General features: G+C 40.6%; 1 protein-coding gene across 1 annotated transcript in view; it reads left to right on the top strand.

Moving 5' to 3' along the window:
* The first annotated feature begins 459 nt into the window (after positions 1-459).
* vps53 (VPS53 subunit of GARP complex) overlaps positions 460-24,689 on the top strand; it is a 31,206-nt gene continuing 6,976 nt past the window's right edge. The window contains exons 1-19 of the mRNA XM_034700596.1: positions 460-638; positions 1,347-1,427; positions 3,002-3,051; positions 3,142-3,208; positions 10,996-11,082; positions 11,588-11,703; positions 13,166-13,285; positions 16,931-17,009; positions 17,138-17,281; positions 17,367-17,509; positions 18,001-18,142; positions 18,838-18,936; positions 19,665-19,759; positions 20,771-21,013; positions 22,508-22,655; positions 22,981-23,063; positions 23,164-23,242; positions 24,314-24,462; positions 24,572-24,641. Coding sequence (XP_034556487.1) covers positions 552-638; positions 1,347-1,427; positions 3,002-3,051; positions 3,142-3,208; positions 10,996-11,082; positions 11,588-11,703; positions 13,166-13,285; positions 16,931-17,009; positions 17,138-17,281; positions 17,367-17,509; positions 18,001-18,142; positions 18,838-18,936; positions 19,665-19,759; positions 20,771-21,013; positions 22,508-22,655; positions 22,981-23,063; positions 23,164-23,242; positions 24,314-24,462; positions 24,572-24,641 — 2,082 coding nt within the window. The 5' untranslated portion in view covers positions 460-551. The remainder of the gene's footprint in view (positions 639-1,346; positions 1,428-3,001; positions 3,052-3,141; positions 3,209-10,995; positions 11,083-11,587; positions 11,704-13,165; positions 13,286-16,930; positions 17,010-17,137; positions 17,282-17,366; positions 17,510-18,000; positions 18,143-18,837; positions 18,937-19,664; positions 19,760-20,770; positions 21,014-22,507; positions 22,656-22,980; positions 23,064-23,163; positions 23,243-24,313; positions 24,463-24,571; positions 24,642-24,689) is intronic.

Raw genomic sequence — 24,689 nt, 5'->3', positions numbered from 1 at the left:
ATTAGCTATGATTGGTCCGTCATAACGGGAACAAGGGGAATAATAACATTGCTTGGTACAAAGGCATTGGAAAATGCAGAGATTTCACAATAGTCTCAAATTACTCCACTTACCGATGAGTACCGGGCTTTATGACTTATTATCCAAACCCAGAAGAAAAAGGCAACGTTTGTTACACCATTCCTACCAACATCAGCTTTAAGGTTCCTAAGATTTCATTATTTTTGCATAGTTTTCTCTCCAGTTTGTTTCTTCATTCCTATAAACCACATTTGTCCAATTGCAAAATCTTAAGGTACAAAACATCACATTTCTTGTGTCTAACTGTGCATTGGATAATATTGTTACCTTTGGTTAACTGAAAATGTTCTGAATTCATCATTAAATTGCATTATTTCGAACAGGAGAGAGTTGGAGGACAGATAAGGCGTGAGATGAAGTTCTGATTTCCGATAGCACTGAAAGCATCGTTTCTCCACGTCACGTGGTATCCCAGAAGCCTCGTCACCAGGAAGTGGTATGCTGGAGACATCTCCGGTTTTGTTTTGACAATGATGGAGGAGGAAGAATTTGAATTTGCTGAAGATTTGGAGGCTATTTTGCACCTAACACCAGAGGTGCAATTAGCTATTGAACAGGTAACGACTTTAACCTTTGTTTTTTAAACCTTGCGGTCCGTTTTACTCGCATTATGTCAGCTGTTAGCAAGCTAACCAATCCTGCGGACTGACTGGATATGTCACGGCTGAAAACGACTGCTAGCTACACATTTTTATGCAACTATGTATTTTACGATGTTCAACATAGAAAGAAGCATGTCATATATTTATTCCATCTTCGGCCAGCATTCTTTGAAGCAATGCATAACATTAGTCCTGGACGCTGTCATTGCTCTTTGGCTTTTGCTTGTAGTTGTTGCTTGTATGTTAGGGTAACGATGTATGTTATTACACACCACCGATCCAACAACATGTAAATGGAGGTTCTCAATGAGTACATGCTGAAGGTATTGCGAATAACGAGGAATTCAATGGAATTAAAAATAAACAAAAATAAAACATAACCACAACCATCAGAACACCACCTCACAGCAGCTAACCCCTCGAGGACCTATGTGTTACAAGGAATAAGCAATAATAATGGTTACAATACATTTAGAAATCCCATAACGATGCTTACACTACCATAAGTAGTTATGGTATACTCCTGTGTATCCGTACACTGTCTTGAATACAGATTAAAGCATGATCATTGTGGTTGTTAAAGTCCTAAAACACTGCTGACTGTAATATGATACTGTCATTCATTTCTGTGTGACTAATTGGCATTTGTCTTTTGTGTTCAAGGTTTTCCCCAGCCAAGACCCTCTGGACAGAGCTGACTTCAATGCTGTTGAATACATCAATACACTGTTCCCCACTGAGCAGGTACAGTCAAAGGAAAGATACATCTGCAGGCAGACCTACACACTCATATGTATTTGGGTGGCCCAGCCCATTGCAATGGCTGAAACAAGCAGATTAAAGGTTTTGCCTTTGGTTGGTTATTTGGGAAATATTTGTAGTTTTAAAATAAAGAGATAAGAAATTATTGTTGTTTTTTCATCAACATTTTGACATGTCACAAAAGGGATGGTCATTTTTTTTTCTTGAAACTGTGACAACAATGTCCCAGATCCACTCAGGCGTCTCAGATAGATTCAAGAGAGCCACAACACCAAGACCATGGAACTGGATCAGCTTAATAAGATGTGCCTTTACCAGCTATCATCACATTAACTTTTCCCACTGTGATGTGTCAAAATACATGGAACAAAACATCTGGTCATATTTGGTTTTATTAAACCTTATATACACTATATGGACAAAAGTATTTGGCCAACTGTGAAGTTTGATAGAGGAGGGATAAATGTATGGGGCATATTATTCAGATTAGGCTTGGCAATCCTAATGCTTCAGCATAGCAATACATTATGGTGTCAGTTTGAGGAAAGCCCTTTTCTATTCAAACATGACTGAACCCCAGTGCACAAAGCAAGGACAATAAAGACATGGTGTGATCAGTTGGGTGTAGAATAACTTGACTGGCCTGCTCAGAGCCCTGCATCAGTACCTGATCTTATAAATGCTCTACAGAATGAATGGGCATAAGTTCCCACAGAAACACTCCAACATCATGCAGAAAGCCTTTCAAGAAGAGTGGAAGCTGTCATGGCTGCAAAAGGGGAACCAACACCATGATAAATATGTATTTGAATACAATGTCATACAGTCCAAAAACTTTTTTCCATACAGTGCACTGCTGAAACCAAAGGTATCACTTAATTTGGAATTCTTGATCCGTGCATGGACAAAATGTATTGCGTATTTGATTTCATACAAGAAAATATACAACCATTACAACAGCATCCAATTTTATGTAAATATATTGTCTAGTTTGCAGACAACCTTGATTAAAACAAGGTACAAACAAATGAAAAAAAAAACAATCTAATTATAACAACTGAAAGAAAAATGGGTTGTGCAAGTTTCATGGAGTGTATTGGTATGTGCATGTCTAAATGTATAATACCAAATGTGAATTTTAGCTGTATCTAAAGCAAGCATCCATGTACATGTTCCTGTATACCAAATGTCCATAAGAGGTCACTGTTACCTCACAGTTATTACTTATACACTGTAGAAAGGCTTCCTGTAACATGCATTTTCACTCATATTTTTATGTATATTGATCAAACAGGTCAGCTGTCAAACCGTCACATTATCTGATATATATAGAGGCCTAGAAAGTAAAACGATGATTGGAAGCAAAGTGCTGATTCAGAATAATCCAGCATTCAACCTTTATAATAATATCTATGTAGAGACATGTGGCATTTCTTCCTCCAGGTCAGTTGCAAGTAGTAACAGAGTAATCTCACCTTTTTAAAAAAAAAACGTTATGATCCATGCAATGTGTATAAAGTACTTGTCTTCTTATTTGTTGTTGTTTTTCTCCTCAGTCTCTGGCTAATATCGATGATGTAGTAAACAAGATCCGCCTGAAGATCAGGTGAGTTTATCAAATTTTCTTAAATCTTTTCTCTTATTAAGTTTTCACCCTCAGTGGGACTAACAGCTGCATTCATGTCACATGTAATAGGCGCCTGGATGACAACATCAGGACGGTGGTGAGAGGCCAGACCAATGTGGGCCAAGACGGCCGACAGGTGAGTCAAGCTTGTAGATCGCATGGACACAGTTGGCTTGTTTATGACTGTTATCATCAGGTGTGTTCAGTGATGTGATCTGATCACAAGTGATCACAGCTCGGAGTACAGGGTATAACGCACCAGAGATTATTTAAGATCCAAGAGCTTGGAATACATTCTGAGGTGGTCTGGGCCACATATGAAATAATGTATTGCACTTGTCCTGATCCACATTGAAGTGCTGCCTCGTCTCTGAATCCAAGGCAAAGATGACATTAAGGGTGTCAGACCACTGCCCATTTGATTTAACCTGATTTAATAGTTGCACAGTGCCTCATGGAACTCTTTTAGTCTTTTTATTTTGGTTTTATTTCAACAGAAACTTCTGCCTGCAAATGCAATTCATACTTGACCGATAACCAACAGGCTTTATTATCAGAGAAGATCAACACATAACACTTTTGCTTCTGTTACCTGTGTAAAATGAAACAGGGGATTGCCAAAATTAGGACGTGGTGTTAGGTGTTAATGTTCAAAGGCGAGGAGCAGCAGAGCTTTGCTTCGACACTGTGGAGGAATATCAGTTTATAAAGGACTCTCCTCTGTCTCCTCTGCAAATCTGCAACATTTCTCTTGATCAGCTGAGAGTGTTTTGATGAAAAATTGTCAATGTATTTAATGCATTTAGGTCAGGAAAGTGGGATTCATTGTCATTTTAGTTGGATGTGGAGAAGCATTTTGGTTTCTGGTGTGATCTGTTGTATGAAGAGCTGTACACCTGTGATTGGATTAAACCTGGATACATTTCAATACCAGAAGTAAACAGGGCCAACAAAATCAGAAGTTGACTGGATTCATCTTCGGTCTTTGAGTTTATTTATCTGAAATGAGTCTGACGATCCTCTGGTACAATGACAGGATAATAGAGATGCATACATGCAGGCCACACCACCAAGCCTATTCACTATTTGTGTCATTCAGGACATTCTCCTTCTGCTGCAGTCAGAATGGTGCCATAGGTTTCTCCCAATCCAAAAGAACATGTTCTTCCCGCTCTCTTGCTCCTTCCTCTCTTCCATGGAAAAGGATAAGATGACTCAGAACCATTCCCACCGCTCAAACTGACGCTCTTTACGGAAAGCACGTCTGGGAAATAGATCCCTGTGTGTAAATACTTCAATTCCTCCTGAACCCAGACTTTTACGTCTTTGCCTCTTCTTGTGGGAGCGTAACGGAAAAAGCACAGCCCCCGATGATTTTAACCAGGTTCTTGTTCTGTTGCGGCTTTAAGGGAACATGACACCTGATGGGTGAGCTGCGTATGTTCTGTCCGGTTGACATGATTAGGTGTGCGTTGTCGTCAGGGTGTCTGGCCTGGTGGCCCTGTCTTTCTCAGTTAGCTACCGTTTGGTAGCAGGAAACGCTTTAACTCCCATCCAGACCAATAACATTACACAGTCACACACAATAATTTCAGTTTGTTTTTCCAGCCCCACAGTGGCGTTCCAACATTTCCAGGGGGAAAAATCTTTTCTACAGATGGAAAGATGGAGATGGAGAGGTGTTCATTTCAACATGGCGGCCGTAACATAAAGACAGCAATAGAATAAAACCATCAGGATCAGCATTTTAGGTCATTTCTGCTGTCGACTGAGCTCGCTTTATCTAGAGTTGAATGCAGTCCGAGGGCTGAAACCCAAGATGGTAACATTTATGGTGAAAGATGAAGAGAGAGAGAGAGAGAGAGAGAGAGAGAGAGAGAGAGAGAGAGAGAGAGAGAGAGAGAGAGAGAGAGAGAGAGAGAGAGAGAGAGAGAGAGAGAGAGAGAGAGAGAGAGAGAGAGAGAGAGAGAGAGAGAAGTCTGGGGAATGAATTCCCAGCTCAGACTTTAATATTCAGCACTGAGAGTGTGGAAATGTGATTGTCGTAGTGGTCAGATCTTGGCTGCTTCAAGAAGGTATATTCAGGGTATCAATTCTGTTACATCTGTCAACAAATTATGAGAAGGTTTGCTTTATTTAATTTTTTTAAAAGCAAGTTGATGAAGTTTCACTCTGAGAACACAACACTACTCTAATGCTAATTAGACTTTGCCATGAATCCACATATGCTTTTTGCATTGTTGTCCCAGTGAATGAATACTCTCACATGGCTTTTGCGTCACTTTGAGACAGATGCATTTACTCCACGCATTTTTGATTTTGGTAATAGTACAAGTGACATGTTATAGAGTAGGGCTGGGCGATAATTTGATAATGATAATTATCGTAATATGATTTTTCTCGATTTAAATATAAAAAATGTTCGATTAAAACTGTGTTATATTTAAACCTGTAATTACACCCCCAACCACTGGAAAGGGAGGGGACCCTAATGTGTCTTAAACGCTAGTCACCACCCAACATTAGACGGAAGAAGAAGACGTTATGAGCAGCCAATCATGTTGCAGGGTGAGAGGTAGGTGGGGCTTAAAGACAATTAGAGTGGATTGCTGAAACAAGCGACAGCGACACGGAAGAAAACTAAAACCCTACCAGCTCAAATCAGAGTTGTTTGTCTAACACTGTGCTGACTCAGCGTTAACTAGAAACTTAATACACTTCAGGATCTGGGTATATAAATCTGGTTATGCAAATGATTTCAACCTGAGAAAAATCTAAAGAATCTACAAACTAAGACTTCTCAAAAATATTATCTTACACAAAAGACCTGCTTCCTGTTAGCACTGTCAAAAATGATGGATTCAAAAGCTTCTAAACTAAACTAAATCCAGATACAAGCTAACAAACCATCTGGTTTCTTCAACTTTCACTCAGGAGTAAAGGTCTGATTTAAATTTAAATGAAATAATCAAATTATCAGATGATATAAAAAATATATTTTGATAACATCATTTGTAATGTCGCCCAGCTCTATTATAGAGAGACATAAACAAATCACACAATCCTCTGTCATTAACCACATATTACTACAGTGCTCACATGTATCCAATCCAGACTTATCCTTTTAATTAACATCACCTCATGTGGTCACAGTATTACACATGCTGTTTCCTTAAGTGCTGAAAAGGTTGGCAGATTGTTGGAATCCCGTCCTGATCAGACACCACGTTACCCGCACGCACTGTAAAGCACCAGCATGTAGCTGCGGTCCACCAGAAGAGTTTCCCACCACATGGAAACTTGGCTGCTGGAGTTTATGGACACTGAGTGCACACCTGCTCTACAGGAGCTCAGTATAATCTGTTAATGAGAAGTAGTTTTTCATTAATTGTTTGCTGTTTTGTTATGAAAGTGAACACATTTTGGTCAAGAGTGTATTTGGGACTCTCATTAACGAGACCCAGAATTTGTTATTACAGGCTGCTAATGGCATTCCTGTTAACTGACGGACAGACAGACAACCGAATAGTGAGGCTGTACTTTCTGCTTGCATGGATAACAGCCTGGCATGTTCTCTACATGTATGTGTGTGAGCGTGAATGTGAGAGAGAGAGTGTGGTGTTCAGTTTTGGGTGGTCTTTCTATAGAACAGACAATAATGTAAATATTTAATGTGAGCTCAGAAAAGGCAGTCGACACTATGTTTTACTTTCCGTGCTTTCATCCTCTCAGAGCTTTTCTCTCGCTGTCACTCTCTTTATTTCTGTCTCCTTATATATGTTTTTACAGCTTTCACAACTCTCTGTTTTATGTATTTCCCTTCCTTTTTTAAAATGTATTTAACCTTGTTTTATCTGTAGCGACTACAAAGAGCCAAAAGCTGCTGAGAGGCTGAGGTTGGGCCTAGTAAAACTGTCTGATGCACTAAAAGCAAAATCACTGATGTACAAAAAAATAATTTTAACCCGTAGACTGTATAAATAATGGACGTAGTATCCGTGACTTCACTCATCTGTTTCTGAAGCACTTTTTTGAAGCCAATCGTCGGCAGCAGCCATATTGAAAATGATGAATAATGAGCTAGTGTGACATAAAGAGGCGGGCTTTGAGCCTCCTAGCCAACAGCTACAGTGTTCCCGCCTGTCAATCAAGTCAGCTGTGCCTCTCGTAATGGAACATTCGTAATCTTATATCTTCAAAATTGCTGCGTTAAAATGAACCACCCGTACAGTGTGTGCCGATCGAGAAATAAGCTATCCAGACGACACTCGTTTTTTGTACCAGGCTGTAAATATGTTTATTACTGCTGTAAAGATCGGCTTTTTTTTAATCAGTGTTTATGTGGTTTGCGGTACTTCCGAAGCTAGCCTCAAGCGGACACTCAGGGAACTGCAGTTTTTAACACTTACACATTGGCTTCAATTCTTGCGGCCGGAGGTTGCTGCTTGGTTTAACCTTTTATCAACAAAAAAGGATAATCAACTCACGATAAAGTGCACAAACAAATGATTAAAGTGATCAAAGAAAATAGCAGTCAACAAAAAGTATGGAGACCCAGCTCACCCCCTCCAGACAAAAGAAAACAGATGGCCTAAATGAACAGAGTATCCCCACCCTTAACATATGACCCGTAAATTACCTAATTACCTGACCCCACGATAAACCATATCGTACACAAACACAACAAAAATAACAACACAAAAAATATACAAACACTAACCTGCCCTAAACCTCAAAATAAGACACTATAAACACTCAAGTCCTTCATGGCTCCTACATTACCTTTATTTGAGAGGAGAGGACAGTGGATACACTGGCATCGAACCCAGGCCACCCTCTATATGGGTGCATGGTTTAACCATTAGACTAAATCTGCACTCATGTATTTTCCTTTCTTTCAAAAAAAATGTCACGAGGGACCATTGGCCTAGCGGTCTAAGCGCACATCCCATGTACAGAGGCTATAGCCCTCGTTGCTAAGGTCACAGGTTCGATTCCAGCCTTGACCGTTTGCTGCTATTTCCTGTCTCTCTTCAGCTGTCCTGTCCCTTAAGGGTGAAAATGCCCAAAAAATATAACTTAGGAAAAAAAGTGTCACTCTGTAGATTTGATCAGCTGCTTTAATTAAGTTCAGTGACTCACTGTCAGTAAAGCCAATTAAATCTGAATACCACATCATCTAAAAACACCAACTTAGCCAAAAGCCGCGTTGTTTTCCAAGACTGAATTTTAAAGGAAATTAAATTTCAGGGGCGAAGTGTAGCAGCTGAGTTATTGTAGCATGTTGTATTTATAGCACAATGCATGATGAGAAAGTGGAGCCTTGGGCATCATTTTCTGTAGAGTAAGGTTTTGTGGAAACAACAGTTTTAACATGAAGAGGTATAATTCTTTACAAAGCATCACCTGAGCTCCTCAGAAACACCTCACTCTCTAAATTGTGTTGCTAAATGTTTAAGCGGAGGGCTTCGCTGAGGCACTTTCCCAACTGTAAAAATAAACCCATTTGACTGATCTGATTTATTGGATTTGGCCCTAAACTCACAAGTAGCATTAAAGCTGCACCGCTGTCTGTCAGAGGGAGGAGTGAAGTTCATCCAAAGCCTGTTTAAGCTTGAAGAAATAACTTTCTCCTTATTTAACTCCAATCTGTGCGCACCACAGAACATGTGCTGTTTACATGTAAAGGATGCACTGGTGTGCATGTGTGTGTTTGTGTGTGATCAGATAACATCTCAGGCATGGAGGCGCCTTCTGGGCAGTGGTCTCTCTCTCTTTCTTTCTCTCTCTCTCTGTGCTTTCCTCAAGGCTAAATGCAGGAAATGAGCACTAGGAAGCGAGCCAGATTGACTCAGCTGAGTCTGCATGAGCGACAATTGCAGCCTTGGAGCTCCTGGCCTCTTTTGCGCACACTTTGTTTGCTCAAGAACTCCTCCAGGGAACCACTTAAAAGATTCAGTGGCACTCCCTTCCTCCTTATTCTCAGATCAAAGAGTGATCATTAAACTCGCCTGCAGTTTTCCAATTTATTTAGTTAATCACAGAACAACCAGAGGGTTGTTTTAAACATAAAAGAATGGAGGATAAATGCAGGCGTTTGCTCATCTTGACTAAAGAGAAGTGTTTCCTCTTGAATGAAATGCGTGACACCAGAGTGGGAGAGGTTGGAGGGTTAAATGCCACCCTGATTTTGTTGTGATTTTATGACCTGGTCACATGGTGCCGTCCTGACTTTAATTGTGCATCCACGACACTGTCACCAAACGCTGCCCTGTGACCACACACAGGAAGGAAAATGAATCCTCTGCTGTCAGTACAAGCTTTATTTATGTTTGTGTGAGTTTTTGTCCGCAGTTCTTGTGTGTTTACACGCTCCCGGTTTCTTCGAGGTACTTGTAAAAGTGGTAAATTCCTTGCACAGCTGGTGCCGGCTGTTAGCATTCCTTATGTGCATTTGTCTGTGTGTGTGTGTGTGTGTGTGTGTGTGTGCGTGTGAATGTGTGTGTGGGTCTGAGTCTGGGGAAAGTCAAAGTTGTGTCGCGCAGCATCGGGCCAAGACAAGCCAATTATCCTGGCATCAGATGTCGGAGCACAATCTCTGTTTGGGAGCATCAAAGAACAGCTGCTGTGTCAGATGACGGGGAAATATTAGAACAGCACGTTAACTATCTAACAATTGTAACTGTCTGATGTTATCTAATCCGCTCTGGCTTTATAGGCTGTTAAAAGTGCTAATAATCTCTTTAGCCTTTCTACTGACATCCTTTATGCAGAGATTAGCCTTGTGGCTCATGTGTCAACCTAAGAGCTCCTAACGTTAGATGTCTAGATAGCCTGTCAATTAGACAGCCAATTAGCCTGTTTGGTATTGCCCCCATTCTGGGACTGGGGACATGGATAAGCGGGGTGATTTCTCACATGTTAAAGCGAGTGGTGAATGTGATATAAAAACATACTCAGGAAATTTGACCCGGGCTGGCACACCATAACAGGGCCGCAGTAATTCCACCCACTGCCTTCTTTTTCATTAAGCATATTTGAATATATAAATATGTTTTACAATAATCTTCTGACAGGGCGTCCATGTTTTTGCTTGTGAACTTGTAGAGTTAGGAAGATCTGTCCCAACTAGGGTTGCAAAGGGGTGGAACATTTCTGATAAATTTACAGAAAGTTTCTGGTAAATTTCCATGGGAAGGTAAGCTGGGGTATTTTGGAAATATTCCAAATTTGAAACTTTCCATGGGAATTATAGGAATTTATGGTAATCAACTGGGAATTGAGGGTAATTTAATGGAAAGGTATCATATCCAAGCATAAATATTGGTTTTGTTATAAGCAGACATCCATCCAAAATAAAAATCATCTGTGCATGTGATGGAGGAATGCATAGTGCATGTAGGGGTCTCGGTAGTCCCGCAGTAACCAGTGTGCTATGTGGAATAGCATAGATATCAAACTGTACATACAAACTCGTTGTTTTAGTCAGGATTATGCTAAAATATATTTTCCCCAACTATATTTAAGTTCCCTATTAAGAGTGAACCTTCAATTTAGTAAATTCCTGGTTTATTCCCGCTTATTTCCATAAATTCCTGTTAATTCCCATGGAAAGTTTTCAACTTTGAAAATTCCCAGAATTCGGCAACCCTAGTCCTAACAGACGACAAATGGTTCAATCCTAATTTTTTGGCTTGATCCATTTGGACTCTCTGCAAAATACTGGACAGCTCTTCCTTCACAGATGTTGCTCCAACTTTAAGGCACAAGTTTTAACATTCCACAGTCCCACATTTTCAATCATGTCCAGACCCCTGATTGGACGAGTTCCATTCATTCGATGCAAACATTTCGAGCATTTCTGTCGTTTTCAAACAGTTTTTGAAATGTGTTTCTTACGTCCCCCTCTTTGTTCCATTGCAGGCTTTGGAGGAAGCCCAGATAGCCATCGGGCAGCTCTTTGGCAAAATCAAGGACATTAAGGACAAGGCGGAGAAGTCTGAACAAATGGTATGAACAAAAACAACACACCCACACTTACACACACACACAAACACACACACACACAAAGGTAGGTTGTCAAAGCTTATCAGCGATGTGACCCCGGCAGAGAGGAGAAACAGCTTGTATCTGTCTTTTACAATAGAGGACAAAGAAAGGAGTAGTTAAAAGTCGAGGTATTTCACCTTCCATGTTTGTTGCAACAAGTGCAGTCTCTGTGTGTGTGTCTTTGTACTGTGTGTGTGTGTGTTTTTGTCTGTCAGTGGGAGTCAGAGGAAGGCCAATGGGCTGGGTGAGCAGACCCTCCCTCAGGAGGCATGCAAGAGCAATTGTTTCTCAAACCAGTGGGTGTGTCGGTCATCTCGCTCTATTTTTCCTTTTTCCTGTTGCTCCATCCAGTGAACTCCAGCGTTTCTTCTCGCTTCTTTCTGTCTCATTTCACTGCTTTCACCTCTTATCAGTTATGTTACCTTAAACTGGCTAACCTGTGTGACTTGTCCCTCTCCCTGCACAGGTTAAGGAGATTACAAGAGACATAAAGCAGCTGGACCACGCCAAGCGTCACCTCACTACATCCATCACAACCCTTAACCACCTGCATATGCTGGCAGGGGGCGTCGACTCTTTGGAGTACGTAGAGTCAGACCTAACAAGTCATGCTGGGAGATTTGCACATTTAACACTTAGGTTTATTATTTCAGCATGTGGAATTCAAACAGATTCCCTAGACTGAAGGAATAATTTATGCCAGAGTAAAGCAAGTTTTTGAAACAAGCTGTCAGCTTGGTGGTAGTTATATTGCAGCATTAATAGAACCAGAAAAAAATGGCTAATTTATTTTGATACAGCATATAATTAAACTGCAAAACAATCCCAAAAGTCATTGGATTGTCACTGTTTGACATGCAAACAAAAACATACTGTGTGCTATCCATATGGGGCTTAATCACTTATATCTTTGGTATCCATATGCTGCTTTTTTGTCTTGTATTTTTATTACACTGTCTCCACTTTTTCTCACCTTTTGTGTTTTTGATGAAACTTAACTTCAAAGAGATTAACAGCCAGACAGATGCCCCTGAATACCACACATAAACATGCTTACAGAGCTGCATGCTACAACTTCCAGCAGTCTTATAACTACAAAGTAGGGATGTAAATTTCAAGTATTTTCCGTGATCGATCTTTGGAAATGTTAACGATCAATTATCGATTAATCATAAAAAAAAAACCGCCAACATTTTCCATGTCAAAAACAATGCCAAATGCGTTTTTTCCCCTGAATCAAATTTTCCTTCACGACACAATGATTATAACTGACAGTATTAAACAGCTACGGATCGTATTGAGGTGTTCAAAAAGTTAAACACGCTGAATATCAACATGTGGAGCAGGCTCATATCTCCACAGACATACAGTCATAAAAAGTAAGGCACAGACTTCAACAGGGGAACTGAACAGAAACATATTTCAGACTCACAGTGTCAAGTTTTCTGTCTACTCATTATTGAGAAAAAATAAGCATATGAACGCGGTCAGGTGTCAGCTGGGAGCGCAACCGGGTCATAAACAGTCCGGTGAAGAAAAAAAGCACTCATGGAGACCTCTCACTCAGCTGCAGCCCCCAGCTGAGTGTCTCCCCTCTGTGCGCAAAAACTTTAGTCAGCTGATTCACATCAAAACATGCTTTAAACTTAAAGCACCTCCCTGATAGCAGAACGAAATGCGAGACCACATGATGTTTGTTCCAATTGATATAAAATGGAAACAAAAAAATGTGTTTGAATACGTTCTTAACATTCAATTAACCGATAGTCGATTAATTGTTGACATCCCAACTACAAAGCAATTTTTATTTTTCTAATACATGTTTATAAGGTATTTTTTGGTTTTAACTTTGCCATGTAAGGTGACCTTGAGTGCTCTGAAAAGCACATTTAAATAAAATGTATTATTATTTATTATTATTTTTTTTTTTATTTTTTTATTATTGATAATGTTTTTTTGTTGTTTTTTTTAAATTATTATAATCATTATTATGAATTGTATTATTATTATTATTATTATTAATTCACATGTGTGTTCCTTGCAGAGCCATGACCAGAAAGAGGCAGTATGGGGAGGTAGCTAACCTGCTGCAGGGCGTGGTCAACGTCCTTGAACATTTCCACAAGTACATGGGCATCCCCCAGATCAGACAGCTGTCCGAGAGGTAACCATAATGCATGCTTAGATGGTCAACACACTTACACAAAGTTTTTAATGCATTTGTGTGATTGAACTTTCTATCAGCACCAACTTTTGAATGCTCAGGGAGCGCTTTCGGGGTGCTTGTGAAGCAGCGTAACTGTAAAACCGGCTCATTTTGAGAAGCCGGTTCAGCACTTATTGCAGGGAGGAGCTGTTTAGAGTGTTTGGATGGACATATTTTGCCACTGCATCCTGTTTATGCAGATATTCACACACACACACATCCACTTACACAATTCCACACAGGAAGGAAACCTGCAGAATAGTTTGCGTCTATTGTGAGAGATTAACTGCAAACTCCTCTGAGGGTGTGATGGTATCTAAGTTTGTGCTACCACTCCTGTTTGTGTCTGGAGAATTTATAACATTATGGTTTTGAGTTTTATTGTTCATGCCTGCAACGTGTCCATCAATCTAACAGTGTAACTTGTAATTATGTAGCAATGGATGCAGAATCTGGATGTGGTGTTTGGTTTAAACAACCAAGCATTCACACACAAACACGTACAGAGAACAAATTGTATTGTTATGGTCTTGTTTCCCACAACTCTGACTCTGAATTAGTTTCCATTTTTACAATGATTTTCCAAGAATCAATTTGGGACACATTAGTGGAGTTGATGTTGAGGCTTAAAGCAGGGCTGATTTGCCAGAACATTAAAAAAAACTTGACCTTGTGTTGTTTTGACTGAGGTGTGGCAGACAGTGTTCATACCAAATAACAGCTGCGTGGAAGAAATGACTCTGCAGGAGGAACAGATGATAGGAGAGAAGCAGCGAAGGGGAAGATATGAAGACGGAGCAGACAGCTGGACGCAGACAGTTAATAGAAAGTATTAAGACTGCTCTGTGAGAAACACGAGGTAGATGAACACATAAGCTACCATTTCCTATAGTCGGTAATGAGGAAAAATTCATGACTTTAGGATATACATATCAATCAATCTGACTTTATTTGTAAAGCACCCATCCCGCCTAAACACTATCATGTTATTTTGATGACGAAACACTGGAGGTAAAATAAGACGTTGAAACTCAAGACAGGAAATTAAACTCATCAAAATTAAGGAATTTATTTAAATAATAAAACACTTAAATATTAAAACAGTAAAATAAACTAAGATACTACACAAGTAAATTCAACAAAATAAAACAGATTAAAATATTAAAGTGCTGAGAGGTAATCCATAAAAATCACTGAAATAAAATTATAAGGTCAGATTAATAACTAAAAAGAAACAAATCATAAATAATTTAGTGATTAAATGAAAATTTAAATAAAGTGAATAAATAATATATATATGTATCTATAATAATTTAAAATAAGAAATAATAGGTTGAAGCTCTTCAATCAGAATCTCTTTGCCAGTTTAAAAATAAAAAAGGAAATTGGATTAAGCCAAACAGTATCATTAGTTTATTTAAAGCCAATAAAATATACTGAATGAGAGCTCTCATTTACACCGATGCAACGAGAAAGACAACAGTAGAGCAGATACAGATAAAATCATCCAATAAAGCAGGGGGGCTAATTAAAAAAGAGAGAGATATGAGGGGATGTTTGCAAATTGTATCTATGAATATATAATATAAATGTGATCTCTGCTTAGAATAATTCTTCTGTCTTAAATCTAAAAGGTGGAGTCATCATCATTGTCAGAACAAGAGATGATGTTTATACTTTTCTAGGAAATCAGAGATAACTATTAAACAAATGAAAAGACCCACTGAGTAACAAGCTAAAAGAATACAAGAGTATCCCTCTGATATCTCTCCACTCCCTCCTTCTTTAGTGCAGTAAAATAAACACCCCTTTAGTCCTGACAGCACTCTGAGGTGTGACTAACTGGAGTCAGTGCAGCTGTCATCTTCTGAAAAGGTTCAACTTTGACTGAAATCTTCTCCTCGTCATCTCTAATGCTCTCCTCACTGTCTCAGCTTTGCCAGGCCTGTCACAGTTCAGCTGACAGACAGTGACAGTGATACGGCAGCTCTGTGATTGGACGAACTGCAGCCACAGACTGGACACAGTCAGACATGCTGCTGACAGCCTGCTCTCGGTCAGACCAAACAGGTTCACACCTGGCTCCAGACTTCTGCCAACCAGGAGGAGGTGGAGAGTTGGGTATTTTGGCAGCAGGGAGGAACTTAAAGTGAAAGCTACCAGTTCAGTTGGCATCCACCTATGTGTGGTTATCTCTCCACCCTCTCCTGTTTACCCTGGATGATTGTCATGGCTTTTGGTGCTGTCCTTAGGTAACCCAGCCTGGATGGTCTCTGCCAAACACAGACTCTCTGTACGCTTCACAGACTCAGACTGCATTCAAACACTTCTCTGTTACTTGTCCTTTGTGATGCTTGACTGGCAAAGATGCTGGTGTATTCAGAGACGAAGAAACCAACGTGAGCTCATGCCAGCAAACGAATGCACAGATGTGGGGATTGAAGAAAACAACAAAAGTTGGGCATAATAGACCATAATCTCATGGTGGCTGTCTTCTTGTTACATCACGCACAGGGTGGGAGGCTCAGATATTGTTATCATGTCTCACTAATGTGTTCCAGATCAGCACGTTCCAATACAGGTAACAAAGTGCTTAAAAAAACCTGTAAAAACAGACAATAAAAGTAGAGAGAGAAAAAATTCAAAATTATAATAAATTCACAAAATAAAAGCTTTATTATAAAGGTGTGTCTTGAGTTTCGGAAGCAAATTAAGCACTGATTCTGCAAGTCAGATCTCCACTAGCAGGCTGTTCCAGAGTCGGGGGGTTCTCACAGCAAAGGCCCTATCGCTTTTGGTTTTCAGTCTAAACCTTGGAACAGCCAGTAGAGCATTGCCCAAGGATCTCACTCTGTGTCCTGGCTCATAGGAGGATAAAAGCTCAGAAAGGTATGGAAGGGCCAGCCCATGTTGTGCCTTAAACATGATTCAAAGTATCTTCCTAAAAACAACAGGTAGACAATGTAGGGATGCTAAAATTGTGAAATTGTGACTTGGGACATTTTTTTTAGTTCTAGTTAAAAGCAGAGCTGCTGCATTTTGTATTTTTTGAAGGTGGTGGATGGATTTCGGATTAAGACAGGTCTGTAGTGAATTACAGTAGTCATGGGGGTGGAAATAAAAGCACAAATGAGAGACAATATACAATTGATTGTGAAAATCCAGAGAGAGATCAGACCACACTAAAAAAAACATGTGACAGCCCATCAGCTAACATCGGGAGACAGTTAATGTTAGCATTCAGCCACTTCTTAGTTAACAAATAAGTTTCACAAATTACAGATTCAATGGTAGAGGAGAAACTTTAGCACTATAAAAATGATGATGATATAGATGAATACTTAAGAAGTGCTAAGGTTTATGTTGGTTTGTATTTTTACATCACATTTTTAAGTGTAGAACCATCAGATCTGTTTGTAGTTTGGCTTTCTAAGGAAGTGTGATGAGACAGTAAAGTAACTTGTAAAAAGAAAGCTAATGGTTTTAGATCATTTGCATGTCTTCCTCAGTGAACTAAGTAGAGAAAATATCTCTCACCTGAATGTGATGTTTTAATGATAAAACAACTAATAATGATGAGTCATTGTTTTTTCTTCTTTCTAGGGTAAAAGCTGCACAAAGCGAGTTAGGGACTCAGATCCTGGCCGACTTTGAGGAAGCTTTCCCCTCACAGGGATCCAAGGTAAGTGTTCTGTTTCAGATTTATTAAGTCTTCAATTTCTCTGAAGAGATGAATTCCATTTTAACCCACACAGATAATGTCCCTGCCTTGTTCCAACCTTATAACCTATTATTTTACTATCCATCCAGAGACCAGGTGGTCCCAGTAATGTGCTGAGAGACGCCTGTCTGGTAGCAAATGTGCTGGACCCGCGCATCAAACAGGAAATCATTAAGAAGTTCATCAGGCAGCATCTTTCAGAGTATCTGGTTTTGTTCCAAGAAAACCAAGATGTAAGTAAGAAGATCCGATTGAAACAGTAAAGTATTAAAAAAGCAGAAGTTAGGTTAATTAAATGTATCTAACATTGTTGCGCAGGTTGCTTGGTTGGATAAGATTGACCGCCGCTACGCGTGGATCAAACGGCAGCTGGTCGACTATGAGGAGAAGTATGGGCGCATGTTTCCTGAGGAGTGGTGCATGACAGAGCGCATTTCTGTCGAGTTCTGCCACATCACTAGGTAACCACACATACCCACAGGAACCAGCATTGTAGATCATCCCAGACTAAATGTGATCTTATATTGCTAAAGCCCATGTAGCAGATATTTTATGTTGTGTCTCTGTCCACAAGAAAAGAGGAGGAAAAAAAGATCAGTGTAATTACGTCTAAAAGGCAGAAATTGAGAAACAGGGTCTTTTCTGTGTTATGAAGTGAACCACACTGGTATTGCGTGCCGGGCAGACTTTCAGTAAAGTTGACGTAGGTAGGTGGCCTACATGAGCAGTGACCTAGTGGCCTCACCTCTCAGACTTTTCTACTCAACTACACGAGAGCAGGGCAAGTGAGCCGTGTTTGTGTGTCGCTTCCAGCTGCAACAACAATAAAAAAAACACATCTTGCAAAAGATGAAAACTATACTGTAAGTATCATTTGGGTGCATGGAACTAGAGGTACTATTCTCACACTTATACTGTGCCTCCTTTGTTTGTGTCTGTGTGTTTTTCTAAGGGTGGAGTTGGCCAAAGTCATGCGAACACGGGCCAAAGAGATAGAGGTGAAGCTGCTTCTGTTTGCAATTCAGAGGACCACGAATTTCGAGGGTCTTCTGGCCAAACGCTTCTCAGGATGCACCCTGACAGATGTTCCTGGAGTGAGTAAAAAGCACCTAGACACACAAATTCACAATATACAGTCAACTTTAAAGCCTGATGACCCCAGCTGCTTGATGTTATCCAAGGTGATGATACCCAAACACGTAGAGATAATCAGAACTTGAATGGAACTGCTGACCTACACTCACACCATACTTATAGTCACAATAACAATCAAAGAGGCAGCATGCAGATTAGTCCAATTAATGTGCAGTGTTCCTTTATTTTTATGCTGTGTTCCACTCAGAGTACTCAAGGTCACAGCCTGGAGAAACTCTTTTTAATCCAGGTCATGAGGCCGTGTGTAGGCGGAGGAGACACACAGAGAACCTGCAGAATCTGACCATTTTATTGTCTGGTCACAACTAGGCCAAGCATGTTCAGAACTGATGATATTTCAGCTGCACAGAGCTCCTTTTGTCTCATCTTCAGTTTACACCCATGCCTGATGGGTTCAGTTATTCAATCAGAGGTTTGGTTCAGGGGGAGATTTCATAATTGGTGATACAGTCCTCATCAAAGCCTCCTGCACAGATATAGCACTAAAACCTGGACTCAATATTAATGAGTTTGTGGTATTTACAGTTTGAGTTCTGGTAGTGTAAAGTTCTATAAGTGGGGAAGGTTTTCATGGAAGTCAAACTCTTGACAACTGAGCAACCGATTTAAAAGTTGTATGTGTGTGTTTTTATAGCAAAAGAAGCCAGAGAGTCCTCTAGAATCCACAAACCCCTTCCTGGAGGACGAGGCAGGCGAGGAAGTGGGCACAGAGAAGGATGAGGATCTGGCTAAGGTAACCTGACATGTAACAACCAGCATCTCTATTACATATATATGTATGTACTTATGTTTGTTTATTATGTGTATTGCCTGTGTGGTATATTATGTTTGTTGGGACTTCTGTTGCAAACCAAATTGCCCCTTGGGGACAATAAAGATTTTCCAAATCCAAATCCAAATCTAAATATGCAGTCCTGAGATTTTCGAGACATTTTCAGGTTTTCTGCCCTCAAAATTTTCCATAGTTGCTTTTTCACATGTGGCCATTGCAGCAGACAGTTGGTCAAAGAGGGTAGTGGGCTGAAGGGGAGGCGGGAAATGACATCAGAAGCATACTGCAAAAACCACAGTGTAATATTCACAACATGACCGCAGACAAAGCAACACACTGATAAAAGGTTTTGCATTTGTATCAATGCAAAGTGCACGCAAATGGACTGATGTGCACACACCTTTGTTGTTCTCGTCTTGAAAGTGATTCTTCTTCAACCTTGCTCTTCTTTTTAAAAAATGACCTTAAAGTCACTTCAACTAAAACCTTACAATCTCATTTAAGTGAGTTTTTACAGGGCTTTTGTAACGGACTGCTAAGAAAGAGGTAGCTCATAGCTAATGTAGATTGAACATGAGTTGCATTTCCACTTTCTTGCTTGGTTGGAGGTAAAACATAAACTCCTAGAACTCAATTTACTACTAAAACCTATCCTTTTAATCGTTGTTATTCTTTCTCTCCTCTTTAAGCCCAGGAAGCCAAAAGCTCCAGACAACCCTTTCCACGGCATCGTCTCCAAGTGCTTCGAACCTCATCTCTACGTCTACATAGAGTCCCAGGACAAGTGAGTAACTTGCATACACATAAACTAGCAGACGGGCCCAAACTGTGTTGTGGTACACATACCCAGAATCAGTTGCAGGTTGTGTGTAAAGCTGGCACATGCATAGTTTTTCCAAGGCCCACTCATAAATCAGGTCCCCCACCTCCCATTCTACTTCATTGCCTCTTCTGTCTTTCCATCTCTTGTTCCTGTTCAAGCCTCTGTCTCCACTGTGGCAGAAATGTTTCCCATTAGCTGCACGACCACAGACGTTGGGAGAAAAAGAGAGAGAGGTTGAATAAGTGCTGCCGCAGCAGATCTGCCTGTTTTCATTCCCACCTCTTTTTTTTTTTATTTCTGGTACCCCTTCAGTGGTCTCTTTCTGTCTGTGTAATTCTAATTTCATTCTCCTTTTTTTAATCTTAATCTCTTGGTTTTCATTTTTTTATAAGAGCTGTAGTTTTTTCTCTCCCAGCTTTAGTGATCATTCCTGAAACTGGTCACAGATCCAGGCCTGCTGTGTTTGCATGCAGCCCCTGGCTCTTGGCTTTGTGGAGCGTTAAATGCTATTGGTCCGACCAAGGGAGTAAGGATTGACCTATTCTACAGCTACAGCCTCATTTTAGTTCAATCCAAAGGCCTCAAACAGGCAGCAGCCAGATCAGCTTGTCCCAAGTGGGACATAGCAGGAGAGAACAGTGGTCTGCTTGTTTTGTGTTTGGCTTTAGTTCCAGGATTCAGTGGGATTGGGCCACACCGACTGACCTGTTGACTGTAGTAGTGAGGACTTTTAAAAGATTTAAGTATTTTCTCCTATGAATCCATCAGGCTCCTTTTCTGTCTGCCTGTTACTTTCTATATATTTCTTTCTTTCTTTTTATTTGATTTATTATTTATAGAGGTAAGGAACCAATCACATGTTTTTAGTTTAATTCAGCATCATTAATTTGCCACTAATCCAACCCCCCCCTGCTGTGTGCATGTGTGTATTTTTGTGTGCCTGTGTAAACCTGTGTGCGTTTCACTTTACAGGAACCTGGGCGAGCTCATCGATCGGTTTGTGGCCGACTTCCGAGCACAAGGCCCACCCAAGGCGGGCACAGAGGAAGGCGGAGCAGTCCTGCCCAGCTGCGCCGATCTCTTTGTGTATTACAAGAAGTGCATGGTGCAGTGCTCCCAACTGAGCACCGGAGAACCAATGATTGCCCTCACGACCATCTTCCAGAAGTTTCTGAGAGAGTATGCATGGAAAATCCTCTCTGGCAACCTGCCCAAGTAAGACCATGGGTTTGGTTTGGTCAGAAAATTAATATATGACAGTTATTCTTTCCTACATCGCAGAACTTATACTTTCCACAACCTCCTTCACTTTAAAACAAAAAAGATTTTGTGTGTAAATAAAAGAGATGCTTCTGTTAAAAGGTGCTGATTTGCCACTGGTTGTACTCCTCTCCAACACTGCCAAATCAAACAACTTCAGAATTAAGCCACTTCCATGTTGGCTGAATCTCTCTATGCTTTGGTGGTTCCTGAAGCCAGAGTGGAATTAGCTTTAACAGTCCTGTAATGTCCAGTAGCTGCTGGCTCTAATACAGCCTAACTGACTGACTGGAACTGACAGAGAGAACCCTCAACTCTTCTCCTGAAACATTTAAATTTTTTCCCCAAAGGTCACCTCCTTATAGAGTGAAACCAAGGACTTGTCTACATAGTTTGTACATAGAAGAAAAAGTTGAAGTCAACAATATTCAAATTAACTACTTAGAAACTAGTTCATCGCTGCCCTGGTGATATGTAATATGTTGCAGGAGATACATTTTGATTTAGTCCCACACACACCCTCTTGCTGACAAACACACTCACTAGTTTCTGTTGCTTCAGGAATTCCGTCCATGAGAATCGCTCATTTTCTGGGCAGCAACACAAACACAGATTTATTTCAGATTAACTTTTCACAAACAAGCATGTCACGCCCTCACTTGTTCATTCTTTTGGTATGGTGATTGGCCTGTTTAGGAGTTTAGTTTGAAAACTTAATGCCCTCAGTCCTCGCTGCGTTTGATGGATTGAGATGGCATGCTAAGAGGGATCTGGAGTTAGTTATGTTGTGGCAAAGCCTAATATGCTACCAGCGAAAACATCTCTGGCTCATTGGCCACATTAGAGCTCATCGCTGGCTGCGGTGCACACACACACACACAAACACATGGCAGGCATAGTCTGTTTCTGTCTCAGATATGAATGCATGCTAATTACACACTTTCACTTAGACTAATGTATCCCATATTCCGAGCCGTATACAGACGCTACACAAAGATCCACTAAAACGCTTTGCAAGTGTGTGCACTTACAGACACGCAGACATGGTCGTCCGCTGTGGTGTGCTGAGAATCAGTTTTGCGAGGTTTCAGAAGGGGCCCTCCAAAGGAGCTTCAACTATGTTGTGGTTTTACCCACATGTCTCTGTTATGACGTTTATTAATGACTGGGTTGCTGTTGAAGCTTATTGGTGCAGAATCCCCACACTTGTGCCTGCTTGTAGTTATTCCCGTTGTTTCTCACTTACTAAAAAAATTTGCTTTTTTACCTGTTGTTTAAATGATGTCATACGAAACAAGCTTTTGGTTTAGTGCAGCTGCTAAAGGGTCCCAAAAGATCTACTCAAAAGAAACACAAAAAAAAACTTCTGAGTGTTTGTCTTCTTTATTCTAACCCCTCTCTGTCTCTCTCTTCCTCTCTCTCTCTTATTGCCTCTCACTCTCCATCCAGATCCAGCAGTAACAGCGGAGGTCTCACAATCAGCAGCCTGCTGAAAGAGAAAGAAGGCTCAGAAGCTGCAAAGTTCACCGTGGACGAGCTCTGTCTGATCTGTAGCATCCTCAGCACTGCAGAGTACTGCCTGGCTACTACACAACAGGCATGCACACACACACGATTACTCAATCCCCATGAATTGAAGCCTAAAAGATTGAGCTTGAGTTTCATCAGTGACAACCTATGATAAGAAGAATAAAAGATGCCTGTCATGTAGCAGTTACAGAAGCTTTGTCCTGTGTTTCATCAGCATTTTAAGGAACTCATGTTGCAGTTGTGGTTACATTACCTGAAATGTTTCATCTGTGCTGTTTTTGTGCAACATTTTAAAGTCAGTTTTTAAAAATAAGCCCGGCACACATTTTAAAGGCTTCATTCTATGTAATCCAGCGTAATGTGTGCTTCATGGTTTTGTTTCTGTGTTGCAGCTGGAAGAGAAGCTGAAGGAGAAAGTCGATAAAATCCTGATGGAAAGAATTAATTTGACAGGAGAGATGGATACATTCAGCACGTGAGTGACAACTACATAACATTCAGGCATAGTCTAGTCCTTCCCTCTATCATGTAAAGAAAGTGTTGTTGATTGTGAACTTTGATTTTTTTCTTCTCAGCGTAATCTCAAACAGCATCCAGCTACTTGTTCAAGATCTTGATGCTGCCTGTGACCCTGCCCTCACTGCTATGAGCAAGGTTGAACACACTCACATTGAAACACACACTTATTTCATGTCTCATAAAAGATATAGGGATATGGTATCATTGACATTTATTTAAGCAGTGTATAACAGCCAAATTCCAACAGATCCATGTCCGGTCCATCTCAGATCCGTCACAGCACCGGATCTGATAGGTTTCTATTCCAGTCAATGTTTTAACCCCCACTGGATCCGCTCTGTTGCGTTACGACTGCGTCTCTGATTCAGCAGCCGGAACGCAACGGATCAGATGCGCAAGAATTCTATTTTTGCCGGATGCCGGCACAGAGCAGATGGAGCGGTACAGGAAGTCAGGCACCAGAACAAAATTAAAACATCCGGTTAATTTACAGAATAAAACACTGTTATCGTTTTTAACTTAACTATGGCAACAATATGTCATTTTGAGCGGAGCCAGGTCTGGAGTCAACAGGTCAGAGGTTATTAGAGGCTGATAAAGACAACATGGATGAGGAGAGGAGGAGGATAATCCTTGAATCAGTGATTACAGCGGTCCAAGGTAAAAAACCTCGGTAACATGACTCCAGTTGTCCAGCGATCCAGCTCCATGCTGCATTCCGAAAACGCAACCGGTGGGTGTTGACGGTCGGGACTGGACACAGATCTGGTGGAAGTCCCGAGTTACGCAGCTATGTTAAGTGCTTCTTTCTGATTGGCAAAAACCTCCAAACAATGATGTTTAATTCTCAACAGCAACCAGATCACGCACATGATATTAAATCAATCTGTAGAAAGGACAAAGCACATTTCACCTCTGCCTGTTGACACTGTGGTAAAATCATCAGGGCGGGTTGAGACAAGGCCCCTTCACTTCACCCTGAAGTCTTGCTCACCCTGTCAGAATTCGAACTCACACCCACTCGCTATACTATCCTTTACATAAGTACCATTGGTTCGATGGATGTCTTTCTGCCTCATCAACCTTTCAAAACTTCAAAATAAGATGTTTTTGTTTTAACGTGTGATGGATCTTAGGATATTTTCACCATTCTTATGTATAGCCTCTGATGCTGATGAAGCGCCTGTCTCATCTTATCTCCCTCAGATGCCGTGGCAGAGCGTGGAGCATGTGGGCGACCAGAGTCCTTATGTGACATCAATCATCATGCACATCAAGCAAAACGTCCCGATCATCAGAGACAATCTGGCCTCCACACGCAAATACTTCACACAGTTCTGCATCAAGTTCACAAAGTACGATGCACACACACAGACACACACACAAAGCATTTTTCTACCCACTAACCATAATCAGAGGTTCCTTAAAGCTGATTTATTTTGTCACTTCTTCTTTTTGCCTTAGCTCTTTTATTCCCAAATTTATCAACCACCTGTTCAGATGTAAGCCTATCAGCATGGTGGGAGCTGAGCAAGTAAGTTCTGTCATCATTACGGGAACATTTTAAGCCGTTCATGTATGA

The sequence above is a fragment of the Notolabrus celidotus genome, chromosome 14 (genome assembly GCF_009762535.1).
Source record: "Notolabrus celidotus isolate fNotCel1 chromosome 14, fNotCel1.pri, whole genome shotgun sequence".
Taxonomy (NCBI): Eukaryota; Metazoa; Chordata; class Actinopteri; order Labriformes; family Labridae; genus Notolabrus; species Notolabrus celidotus.
Note: the sequence above shows the minus strand (reverse complement) of the source record. Positions and strands in the feature narration are given on the sequence as shown.